This window comes from Taurulus bubalis, assembly GCF_910589615.1.
Source record: "Taurulus bubalis genome assembly, chromosome: 8".
In the NCBI taxonomy this organism is placed as follows: domain Eukaryota; kingdom Metazoa; phylum Chordata; class Actinopteri; order Perciformes; family Cottidae; genus Taurulus; species Taurulus bubalis.
This window is the reverse complement of record NC_136596.1, coordinates 14,479,610-14,492,460: the sequence shown is the minus strand read 5'-3', so window position 1 is coordinate 14,492,460 and position 12,851 is coordinate 14,479,610. Positions and strand designations below refer to the sequence as shown.

The following is a 12,851-nucleotide window of genomic DNA, read 5'->3' as shown; positions in this document are numbered from 1 at the left end:
AATTTCAAACTGTCCATTGTGAGTCAAACAGTGTTATAGGAATGCACGGCTAAATGAGTGGAATACTCTTAGCACATTGGTAAACAGAGGTTTTAACACTGAATTATGGTCCTCATAATGTGGCTACCTTGCTTAAACCTGGATCACTATGTAACTATTTAACTCTATGTTGCCTTTCTGTCCAAAGAAGCAATGATTATCCAACAGTAGCCCGAAACACAGGAGCTTCACAGAACCACGCTGCCTGTGGCGCAGTTGTTGGCCGAGATGCCAATGCGACTGCGGCATGTAAACATTTTGCGGAGCTCAGCACGGAAGCGGTCGTGTAGCCAGGCGTAGAGGAAAGGATTGCAGCAGGATGAGCTCATCGCACACAGGTGACAGAGCAGCTGAATGAGCAGAAAATAACGCTTATCAATCAGGTCAATGTCAATGTCACGCAGCACATTGAACACACTGATCGGCATCCAGCAGACGGCAAATGCTGCCACCACCAGGCTCACCAGCCGGAAGGTCTTACGTTTACGCACGCGCTGAGCCTCGGCCTGGCTCTGGGTGTGGTGGCCGGGGACGACACAGTTCCGCAGTTTGACGGAGATGCATAGGTACGAGATGCAGAGCGCCGACAGAGGCAGGACGTAAGTGATGAAGAGAGTGCTGTACGCGTAGGCCAGCCGCTCCCTCTCCTGTTCCATCCAGAACTCCTCGCAGATGGTGAAGCCCTCGTTCTTGAACTCCACGTGGTATGTGTGAGCTACAGCTGGAGCCACCAGGCCACAGGACAGCAGCCAGATCCCAGACAGAAGGTAGGTGCATGCCAAGACTGAGATGCGCTTTTTCAGAGGATGAACTGTGGCATAGTATCTATGAAGAAACAGAGTAGAGATTGGCCTAAATTCATTTTAACAGAGTTAGATTCAAACATCTTTTTTCAGCTGTTGGGGAAAAATACATGCCAAACATAAGTTAAGTAATAAAGAAAAGCATTCACAAGAAACATTTTTTTGCTGTGATGTTTAGCGCCGCAGATAAGACGGCCTAAAAAACAACCACAGAAGGCAGTAAATTCCAAATTGACATTGTTGGACAAACAAATTATATAAATCATGTTCACAAAGGTTTCACAAAATTAAAATCCAATTCAGCTCCTTCCCTGTATCCATGGTGAACAGACAAAGCAGGATGTGTCCTTCTGGCACACAACTTGGTGTAAAGAGCACAAACTCGTGGAGCCCTGACCAATGGAGAAAAGCATATTCTGATCGATCATCTTCCATCCTTCAGACAGACAGACTCAAAGAATAAGGTTATTACACAATATTGATGTAGAGCTGGAGAGGATCTGTAGTTTAGTTAGTTTAACAGATACCCTTTCTTTTTACAGAGGTAAATGATAATGCACCCATTAACCAAGCCGAAGCACTTTAGTGCTATGGTCTCAACATAACTTGAATAAAAGCTCTTTAGGAACCTTGAAATATTTCAATGAGAGTTCAGAACCTACATTAGATTAAAAAAAAAAATCCTCCTACAAACTCTGAGTATGTAAACACATTTTCAGAGCTGACATAAAAATCCACTGCATCCTTTCGTATTTGATCTACAATGTTGGGCAAAAAGAGATAATGACATTCATATTGAGATACTGTGTTACCTATTATTTCTTCATTTTTGTGTAGTTCATAACAGGGGGGCTACGTAGGTATGGGATATTTTCCTAGTCGGTCCACAGTCCTCACCTGTCCACACCAATAGCAGTGAGAGTGAAGACCGACACGTAGACCGTCACAGGCTGGATGAGGTACACCAGGTAGCACATGAAGCGGCCAAACACCCAGCCGCGCGGGTTGAAGGCGTATGCCAGTGTGAAGGGGACACATGTGGCACACATCAGCATGTCAGAGAAGGCCAGGTTTCCAATAAAAAAGTTGGTGACGTTGTGCATCTTGCGGGTGCGGCATATGACATAGAGGAGCAGGTAGTTGCCGAAGACGCCCACCAGAGCCACCAGAGTGTAGCAGGGGATGATGAGCAGCTTGAAGGACTGCAACAGCTCCACACCCACAAACTGGGGGCTGCGCTTGGAGCCGTTCTGTAGCGCCACCTCAAAGACCTGACCGGTGTCGTTCCCATTTACCTCGTGCATCACGCATGGGGGGGTGAGCTCCGCTGCCCAGCCGCTGCCTGTGCCCTCCATCCCAAAGGGCTAATGTCAAACTTGGAGGGGGGAATCATGAATACAATACAATACATCACTTCCAGGCCAAGAATACACTGAATGACTGATGAACATAAATTATACTGTATAGACACATTCATACTGTAAATGAATTATCTCTAATGGAAATGTCCCTTTTGAATGCTGATAAGATCAACAGTTACTGACCAAATTCTTCTGTCCGCTCTCACCAGTGTAACCTTGACGATCTAAATGATGAGTTTGAAGTCCTAAATGAGAAATTGTCTTTTCTTCCATCAGATTTTTAAACAGAAACAATGAATATCAAAGCAAATTCTGCTGCGTACTCAAGGCTATTATCTCCCCACACACTCTACAGCTTGTGCAGTGTTTACGTGCACAGCACAGAGGGTATTGTCTACCATTTACATCAATTCAATGCAATGATATTTAGCTCAGCTGCGGACAAATAAAGGACTATTGTGGCAACATGACTGTTTGAAAAAATAGAAGATTAGTGCATAAATGTTGAGCAGAGGGATAATGAATTTACTAAGCGGTGACACAATTTGCAAAGACTTGTTGCATTTTGAATTCAGCGTTCATGTCGAGACTACGTTTGTAAGAAAAGATGAACCAAAAATATGTCTTCCACAATTTTACAGATGAGAGGTAATCAAAATTCCTGAAGTTACCGATAGTAGACTCATGTCTCAAGGTGAATATGATATAACAAAAACATGAAGATGAATTAAATTACAAAACATTGTGTTTCATGTTAGACTTTATCTGTAAGAATCGACTCAGGATCACATGTGAAGTTTTGTAAAGATGTTTTTGTGGCTATGTTTTTTCTAAACTATTGCCTCCGATCATTGAAGTCATTATATCGTCGCACATACAGGATGCTCAGCAGCAACTCGACAATATCGGATATGCATACAATATACAGTACAGCATAACTAGTCCGACAGAGGAAACTGTCACATGTAATTCACAGAATATAATGACACTGAAAACAATATATTACATATATATAGATATATATATCTATATATATATATCTATATATATATATATCTATCTATATATATATATATATATATATAGATATATATATATATATATATATATATATATATATATATATATATATATATATATATATATATATATATAGATAGATAGATAGATAGATAGATAGATAGATTATATACAAGAGCTTCTGCCAAGCAGGATACATAGTGATTGTTAAAAGTTTAGTTAAACAACATATTCACTGTCATGCAGACTTGCTGCGATGCAATGAGACGAATACACTAAAAAGTCTCAAACATATCAATCCTCTAAACTCAAGCATACGTTTTTAAATGAAATTATATAGAATTGACTAATTTGTTTGCTTCATCTCCATCTTTCTCTTTTCCACTCAAATATTTGCTGCACTGACTTTTAGTTCGGCTAAATCTACGTTAGATTGCATGCACATCTTGCGTTTGGAATTGGAGAAAAAGAAAGTAGCAAACCTACCGTGTGTTGGTTGTCAGTTTTCAGATGCAGAATATGATTATCTCACACAGATCGACTCACATGAGTTTCTGAGCTGCACTGAAGCCGCAACCTCTCCTGTTTTAGTCTTGATTTGAATTGCAATTACTTATGTTGCAATGTTGTAGCCGTATACTCGCGTGTGGCTGTGCAGGCGATCAACAGGTGGCGGACGGAGATGGCTCTCCTTTATATCTGCCTTTGAGACAGACGAGCAGCGCTGATGACTGAAGGAGCGTCTGACGCGCGTGTCTCCGTGGGAGATTTGTTTAGTCTCCATAGAATCAACGGAAAACCATCTACGATACACATCAGTACAATGATATAAACGAAAGCTAATGAGGTTATAGGATTTTACATTTTTCCTTTCTGCATTTTATTTCTATGGTCTCTCAACTATTCTTCACTAGGGGACTGCTAGAAATAGTACACAGTGCCTTACCAGCCGATAAACATTATCATTATTGTTTTTTATCATATTGAGAAATACAGAAGAACCATGACCATTATAATATCAGTTATTAGTGATAATCATGAAAGGCACCCCTCTGCATGCTCAAAAGGAAACAGTGCTATCTGAGTTCACTGCCACAATGGCTCTAATGTTTGAACTATCTTCCTTCACTGGTCACAAATATTTGTTAAAGAGGCCAAGGGGCAGACTGATAAGGAGATGACGGGATGTGATGTCTGAATGTGCAGTGGCCTTTGTGAGGAGGACAATCAGAGCTCTAGCTCTGTAGGCATGATGTTTCATTTGTGCAAACTCACTCTCAGTTTCTCCTAAACAAGTCAGGGTTTACCATCATTGCTGTCTGTATGCTGGCATGATTGTGAATCAATAGCCTTGTGTGAAGCCACATCACCAGGCCTGTTAGAGGAGATCCTGACGTGACATCCACAGTGGAAGTTGTACTCAGTGTGTCTGTGCCTTCGCAACATTCATTTAAAAGCTACAAGAGATGTGTTGTAATCAGTAGAGGTTAACTCTCCTCTTTCTTCCTCCGGCATGCAGCCAATCATATAGATCCGTGTCATGTCAGCAGGATCTGTTACGACAGAGACATCACTTGTTCTTAAGCTTTTTGTAAGACGTCAAAACATGGAGCAATTGAAAATGCAACATAACAACCACAAATTAATTAGAGTTCACACTCAAATTTGTGACTAAAATACAACTCTAAAATGCTTGTGTAAATACATTGTAAAGGTTGAATGTGATTTATTTGGAAAGAACCAGCACAGAAAACTATTAATTTCTTGCCCCTCAAAACCAAGGACCTCTTTTAGAAACTTGGGCAAATTAGTGGCAAAAAAAGAAATTTCTTCTTAACTGAAAGAAGGGAAGATGAAGAAAAATATATGTATTGGCGTTATCGAAGGGTTTACTGAGTTTTCATTCAGGTCAACATCTTGTATATGTTACGGTACATGAACAAGCATGTTTTTGTTCATTCATTCATGTGATTGTGACAAAAACATCTGACAATTGCACACTGCTCACTATATCACTGTGGTTGTTTCCTGGTCTCCCTGTGTTTCCAGATTTCAGGGCCTTTAAGGACCTCTTGTTGCATGTTCTTAAGCTCATACATGCCATGCAGCTGCAGTCGTCCTGTTTGACATGAGAGGCCTAATTTCTCTCATCAGAGCTGACTAGCAGACAGTTAGGGGGAACAAAGTGTGCACCATGCCGCGATCAGCTGTTAAACTAAACAGCAGGCTTAGGTACCAAATCCACGGCCCGGCACTGCTTATGGATTAATGTTTTCATCACTTCAATGTTGGAGCTGGTCATTTTTGATAACTTTATATATGTATGGGACACTTTTAAATACCATATGGGATCAGTAAAGTCTTATCATCGTATAATAATACATCATGATGTATTAGTTGATTACCTTTTCTATTAAAAAAAGTAACTCAGATTAACGTAGTGGAGTAAAAAGTACAATGTTTGCCTTCAATTTGTAGTGCTGTAGCGTAAAGCCTTTTGTGTATATTTGAGTTTGTAAAACATTTGGGAGTATTGATGTTGTTTTCCATATTGTCCTCAATCGAAAGCATCCAAATAAGGTCTACTTAGACAGACACCTAACGGTATTCTGTCAAATGAATGAAAAACGTGTGGGTTATGTGTTGAAGCACCTGCAAGCCAGATCACACCTGAATAAAAAATGTGTGACATTCAATCAGCATCAGACTGTTAAGTGCTTTAGTGCAACACTGTAAAAACATTTCAGATAACTAACACCTGGCTAACACCAGGCTCAAACACCTGTACGGTTACCAAGTTCACCATCATATAACTATGCAGTGAGATGAATACAATTATAGTTTTGATAACAAACCAATTTGACATATTATATAAGAATAACTGGAAGCTCAACCTTAATATGGTTCCAGAGACCCATTATTTTAGAGGTTGGATCTATGGATTTTTTGGATCTATGGATTTTTTAGGAGAAGATGCAGGTCAAAAGTATATTCTACAAATAAAAGGGGTTCATCATCTGAAAGCTGGGAGCTTGAAAATCAATTTGAGGTGCAGCTGTGTGTCAAGTTGTTCTAGTCATATCTGTGATAGATATTGTTATTTGGTTTGGCGCTTATCCAAATGTATAAAGTATTAGCTCTAAAAACATTCAGATGTAAGTAAACTTATATAACTATTATGTATCAAAAGTTGTTGCAAAAAATGTTAACAATGTTTGACCACTCAAAAATGTATAACAGTAGTCCAAAATCCCTCCTTTTGGTTTGAAAAACTTTTGATATTTCGAGATTTCTGGAAGAATTGCAGTTTTCTGGAAATTCCTCAGAAACCGTATTATTATCAGCATTTTAGAATCGGCGAAGATTAAACTATATATATATATATATATATATATATATATATATATATATATATATAAAATATATATATATATATATATATGTACACTTGGGTATTGACAAAAGAATAATTAAAACCCATAATGATCATAGTTTGTCAGCTTCTCGACGAGTGACGCTGTTCGGCATTGACTCAGATATTACCTCTATAGGGGTAATATCCTTCTCACCTTTTTCACCCCTGACCCGTTTTCATGCCTATAAATAATTAATCTCATTGGCCACCAAATCAACTCATACAGACAACAAACACAGTTTCCACAGTGCACAACAGACAGAAAACACATTACAACTCATAAAAAACAACATAAAATGCCATTTAAGAAATGAATAACATCAGAAAGATGCTAAATCTAAAAACCACATTTCAAAGTGTTGATTAAAAAAAACTTGACTACTGCTGAAACAAAAGAGCTTCTGAGCCATTCAGCAGAACACTGAGGCGCCCTGAGTCGCTCACTGAATGATCGTACGAGTCCATTCAGAACACAGTGTACTAGATGACCTTCAACCAAGGTGGATTATAATGGCAGCTGAGATCTGCTGTGTACTCAGCATGGGTTTTAATATATATGATCCTTATTTGATCCTCTTCTTTGAAAGAAGTCACCAGTACATGCTGTTTGTAGGCCTTTCCCTCTGACGTTTTCCCATGGGCACTGATTAGCTCTTGGCTCTCCTTATATTGAATAGATCTGGTGAGTGAGGTCTGGACGTTAAAGATGAACAAAGTACAGTATATAAAGCCACGAAGATAATACCTTTTATTGTTTGTACAAAATTCAAACTATAGAACAACTCACTGGACTCAAATGACACCCATTCATGACATTAACATTTAGATTACATGTCCACTCCATACGTAAAATAATAGACATTATGGGAAATACACTTATTCATGCTCTAGTCAAGAGTTCAGTGAGAAGATTGATAGTATGTGTCTCTGTTTTAAGGTGCACTGTGTAAAACTTGGCCAGAATTTCTCCAAAAAATGAACTCCCATTATCAACAGAATGTAAATAAATAACGCTATTAACGTTATTTCAAAGACATGTATGAAATATATATTGAAATGAGCATGCTAACCAACTTGCTAGCAAGCTTGCTAACCAGCTTGCCGCGGTTGAATAATAATACCACTTTTACATCAAGAGGCAATAGTGAGTCACTGCAGCACCCAGCAGGCGAGGGTGCTGGTTCTTCTCTCGTTTCTGCCGTTTAGGATTTAATCCAATATCGACTACAGGCCAAAGCCACACGTGAAAATTATAAGAGATCAGTGTTATTTTGACCGGCTCTCAGAGTTTCAACAGTTTGATTGAGTTTAGCATATTCTTGCCACGCTGTAAGTTAGTTTTTGGGCTTTTAAAAACTAACCGATGACAGTAACTTTAGATTGTATGGACCGGGGTATAGAGGAGACATGATGCCCGCTACTTCTTTGGAGTATGTTGCCAGATCGTACAAATTTCAACATTATTCCATACAAAAACAAACACTCTCCCCTTATAAAACAACAAATACATGTCATTTTACATTTGTGTGTGGGTTAAACAATATGAGACAAAGTGTACACAACTAAATTGTAAATACTAAAAAGTTTGGATGAAACAAATATTTAATTATGTCAAGATATAACTTATTGTACCCCAAAATAACAAAACTTACAAAAAGCTCTCAAAGCATTACAAAATGTGCTAAATATGCAACTCAACTGTGTACTTGTAATTCAGAGGAAAACATTATATTATAATATTATAATATGTTTCCATGCGAGAAACTAACCCTTTTGATTCCCAATATGTGGTTGGTGTATCCAAACAATGCCTGTTTGTAAATTAGCTGGGATCATCAACAGAGGAGAGCCGCTACAGGGTGCCTTGAAAACGGCAACTTGTCGCATGTCGAAAATTGCACGAAACTAGTGTCTCCACCCTCTAAGTGTGAAGTAGATCAGATGAGCCGCTTATAGTAAGATAGGTTGCACATCTGTCATCAAAAGGCAGGGGTAAGTCAATAAGCAATCATATGTTGGTCTATACGTTTTCTGTATATTTACCTGATTTACTTTAAACCTACCTTTTAACCTACAGTTGTAATAACAGTAATGAAACTGTGACACATGAAATGATTGATTTATATGAGAATTTCAGCCAGACTGAAAAGCCCATTTGACTGATTATAGTGCTTGACTGAAAGCTACATGGTTAGAATGAAGTGGTCAGAGCCAGATGTATGGACTCGACGACATAGTCCAAGTTACGACTGTTGATTGCACTCACGTTTAAACAGCCACTGGGGAACATATACACGTGTCTCTTCTTGGACAAAAATTCTAACTGCTCACCTAAAACAAAACAAGAAATATTGTGAAAGCACATCTGTAGATATCAGGGCGTTTATTTTTGTTTTATGGTAAAAAAAAATAAATGTTGATGTGAAAAGGAATTATGGCAATCTATGTAAATCAGTATCATTAACACTCCAAAAAATAAAAGTTCTGGAAATAAATATAAACTGCAAATCCCTTTGATGGCATGCACATTTTTTATATTAATTAACGTTGATTAACTGCATATTCTATTATACGGACAAAAGTCCAACATGGCAGAAACTGTGCAGTCGGCTACTCACCATTCAAGCCTGTAAAACAGTAGAGTCCTCCTTGCTGAGTCAGATGGTCCCAGCAACCCGGAGTTCCCAGAAGCCTCAGTCTTTCTCTCAAAATTTCTCTGATCAGCATACATCTCTCCACAATGCGCTTTACTTCTTCCTTCCTGGGAAACAGAAAAAGTAAACAGCAATATGGAAATGATACTAATGATAGCTAATAATTCCGGATTTGCAAAACATGAGCCAAAGGTGCATTTTGTCACCAGTTCACCAGTTCAACCTTTTGAAGCATTGCATGCCTGTGGGAAGGCCTGAAACAGTCCAGCCATCGCTATGGACATCTACTGAAACAGTAGCAATGTGGCCGCCAAAGCTGCATTCTTTAAATACTAGATTATACATGCAAATGGAACGTTACTCACCATTCAACCAGATGGGCTGGGTTACTGAGCACTGTAGCAACAATATGTGCTCCTTCTGCGGATGGCTGCGCCCATAGCGACCTCACTATTTTGTCAGCTTGAGACTCCATTGAAAACCGGAGGGAGTTCTGCTTTAAGACACACAGAAGGTGCCCAACAGCCTCACCTTGTGAAAGGAAGTAGAAGATTAGTCTGATGTGAAAAAACACTGTATTCCAGCAGTAGTACTGTAATGTTACACTCCCTTTCTCTGATGTTTCTGCTGTTGAACATTAAGTTTAAGAGGGACACTTTTGAAAATGAAATACGGCGGTTCGGTTCTATTCCTAACGTCTCTTACTCACCATATAGTCCAAAGCAGTGGGAGAAGGACTGAGCACAGAGGAGCTCCATCCCCTGCGATGTACAGTACTGAACAGGCCAGGCACCCCGCTCTAAATCTCCATAGCAGAGCGCCTGAGGAGGCAGCAAGAAAAAAGGGAAAAGCCTACGCCTCTGTAGAAAGAGTGACAACAAATGGTCTAAGTATGAGTGAGGAGCTAAGTCCAGCCCCTGTTAGAGAGCGTAACTGTACACATATGTTACCATGATGAGATTTGAAATCACAGCCCATTGATTCTGAGAGAGGTCCGCCCCGGTTGGATAGTGGGCAGATGCTGACAGAACAACAACACTTTGCTCCGGAGCCTTGGCCAGATCCTCCAGAAGCTTCTCCAAACAAACGTCCCGCTGCTTGTCATCCCAGTAAGAATACTCACGGATATCTTGGATCCCTGCTGCCCGGAAGATACCAGCCAATGAGTCTGCAGGAAGGATCAAGACAAAACATTTGATTAGAGACCTAAAGCAGTACAAACTCTTCAAGATCAATGCTGCTTTAATCTGCAGTTTGTCATTTTAGTATGGAGCCACCAATGTGAGTGAAAACACGTTTTTTTTTAATGGTATGAGCTGCATAAAGTATGTTTTACCTATGTGACAGTATATGTTGCTATGGATGCAGCTTCTGTCCATTGTTAGCGAATCATGAATTCACTTGTGGCATACATACAGTATGAGTCATCCTCTAGTCCTGTTCATAACACGATGTACAGGATGAACCAATAGTGACCACACAAGGATTATTAGCTACATGCAGTGTGTTATCTATGTTTCAAGAGCATACTCTAATGTGCACAAGCATGAAGAGGAGGTGAGGTGTTGCTTACCATCACAGGGGGAGGAGAGGTAGACCGGCCCGCACCAAACAGCACAGGCATCATACCAGTGTCTCAAGAGTTCAGCCCCAAGACGCACAGCAGCAGTGAAACCAGGAGTTTGTATACCTAACACCTGCAACAAAAGTCCCAAAACACCAAGAGTTTAGTTATTAATATGACGAATGCAAAAACATTTGAGTACTAATCTTGTGCTGATTTTATTCTGAGGATGGAGTTGGACATAAATCCATGACTGTACAATTATATTCCTCTGCACAACGCTGATTGATTGGATGATTAAGTACAGGCTACTACTTAATCTCTTTGTGTTTGCTGCTGTTCAAACTAAGGCTTGAATAAACACCTAAGCTACGATCAGTTGCAGTGTTCATGTACAGCTGATATTACCCGATCCTCCACGATGGCCTGAGAGCTCTTCCCCAAAGCTACCTCCGTGGCTCGCCTGGTGAATTCTGTCAAACCAAGAGAGGATGGATACTCCGGACGAGAAGTGGGATCAGCGCTTCGCTGTTGCTTTATTTTTCGAACAAGGCGCAGTTCAAAGGTCTTCCCTTCCTCACTGTAATACTCTGCAGAAGACAGTTATTGCAAAAGTTGTTTAATCCAACAGGACACTCTAAAGCTGTAAAAAATAATGTACTCACAACATCCACCCTCAAATGGAATTAAACATACTATTTCTTAAATGTATGCTTTCTCAGTTTCAATGTGTGATTTGTAGTTGTTATGTCTATTAAACAAACAAGTGGCAACAACCAGGTAAAAGGTTTAAATGTGGTAGTATGCCCAAATGTCCTTGACTGACAATATGCTTCAGGAGTTATTATCTTAGTTCATTGCATATGTCAAGGGAAAGAGTTTGAACATTATTGAACCATTAAGAAGATAATAAAGTGTAAAGATGGCTGATTTTAGGATTGAGTTTGCTTGCAGGTATTTCAAGAGCACTCAGGTCCTAGAGACAAGGAATTTGGGGAGGAGGTAATTGGTGCATAGTAATAAACACAGTGCAATAGTATGAGACATCATTTAAAAATAAAAAAAATTGAAATGTACAATAAAATACGGTAAACAAATAACAGGACGGTAAACTAGTATAAACATGTTTCTGGACCCCCAGATTGAGACTGTAATTCAGTTAAATTATTCAAATGGACTAACTAGTGTCAACTGTTCAAGTGTTGTGCTCTGATTTAAAGATGAGAAGATAGCCTACTCTTTTCCCTTCTGCTCTTGTACCATGAAAACTACAGCTAGAATACATTTAGAAACTCTTCCAAGAAAGTAATTTGACGACACAATATTTCGGCAAAGTCAGCAGTCCAACTAACAACAGATAACAAAATCATAATTAAGTACAACTCAATATGCAAACGGAAGGAAAACCTCTCTTATTTTAGGGTTGAAACTCTCAAAATGTTTTTTTTTAATCCTATATGAAGCAGACTTACCTCTCCCGGCCAGGTAAGCCTTCCTGTTGTGAGTGTCGTTCTTGAAGGCGGACAATAGCCTTGTTTCAGGACTCCCTGCTGGGACGCGGTGATTAATAAACACAGAGAGAGGATCTCCTGGGTCTCCATTTTGCTTGACCCCTTTTCCATTAGGGCTGCTGCCGGGTCCGCTCATCTTGAACCCAGCGAGGCAAATCAGCCCTAAAGCTGCAAGCCTTTTGTTTGGCTACTGTTGCCAAGCTACAGCACGTATTTGGATACTGTCACCCCGGCAACGGTGATGGATGAGTTTATCACTACCTAATTTGTGGGTCTAGTGAGTTTACTTTTACCATCACAGTGAGCTATCATCAAAAAGACTATTGCCTGTAAGAACATGAAAGGGTGAGTCTCGCTGAAGTCCAGTCCCAAATGTATTGGCTTCTGTCTTTCACACTGACAACAAATCAGCTCAGAGAGCTCCGTCTGCTCCTCATTAAGGTTTGTTTTGGTGGTTCTACAAAAGACCTGTAGCCTCCCCACA

General features: G+C 39.6%; 2 protein-coding genes across 2 annotated transcripts; both read right to left on the bottom strand.

Annotated features, from left to right (window-relative positions):
- Positions 1-227: 227 nt before the first annotated feature.
- prlhr2a (prolactin releasing hormone receptor 2a) lies at positions 228-2,197 on the bottom strand (the record flags this gene model as incomplete). Its single annotated transcript, XM_079222012.1, has 2 exons — positions 228-864; positions 1,740-2,197. The coding sequence occupies 2 exons, from the start codon at positions 2,195-2,197 to the stop codon at positions 228-230; spliced, it is 1,095 nt and encodes a 364-aa protein (XP_079078138.1).
- Positions 2,198-8,829: 6,632 nt separating this feature from the next.
- On the bottom strand, positions 8,830-12,503 carry got1l1 (glutamic-oxaloacetic transaminase 1 like 1; the record flags this gene model as incomplete). Its single annotated transcript, XM_079222011.1, has 8 exons — positions 8,830-8,969; positions 9,257-9,399; positions 9,658-9,823; positions 10,002-10,152; positions 10,243-10,460; positions 10,866-10,989; positions 11,265-11,446; positions 12,329-12,503. 8 exons carry the CDS (start codon positions 12,501-12,503, stop codon positions 8,830-8,832), a joined length of 1,299 nt encoding a protein of 432 aa, XP_079078137.1.
- Positions 12,504-12,851: the final 348 nt, after the last annotated feature.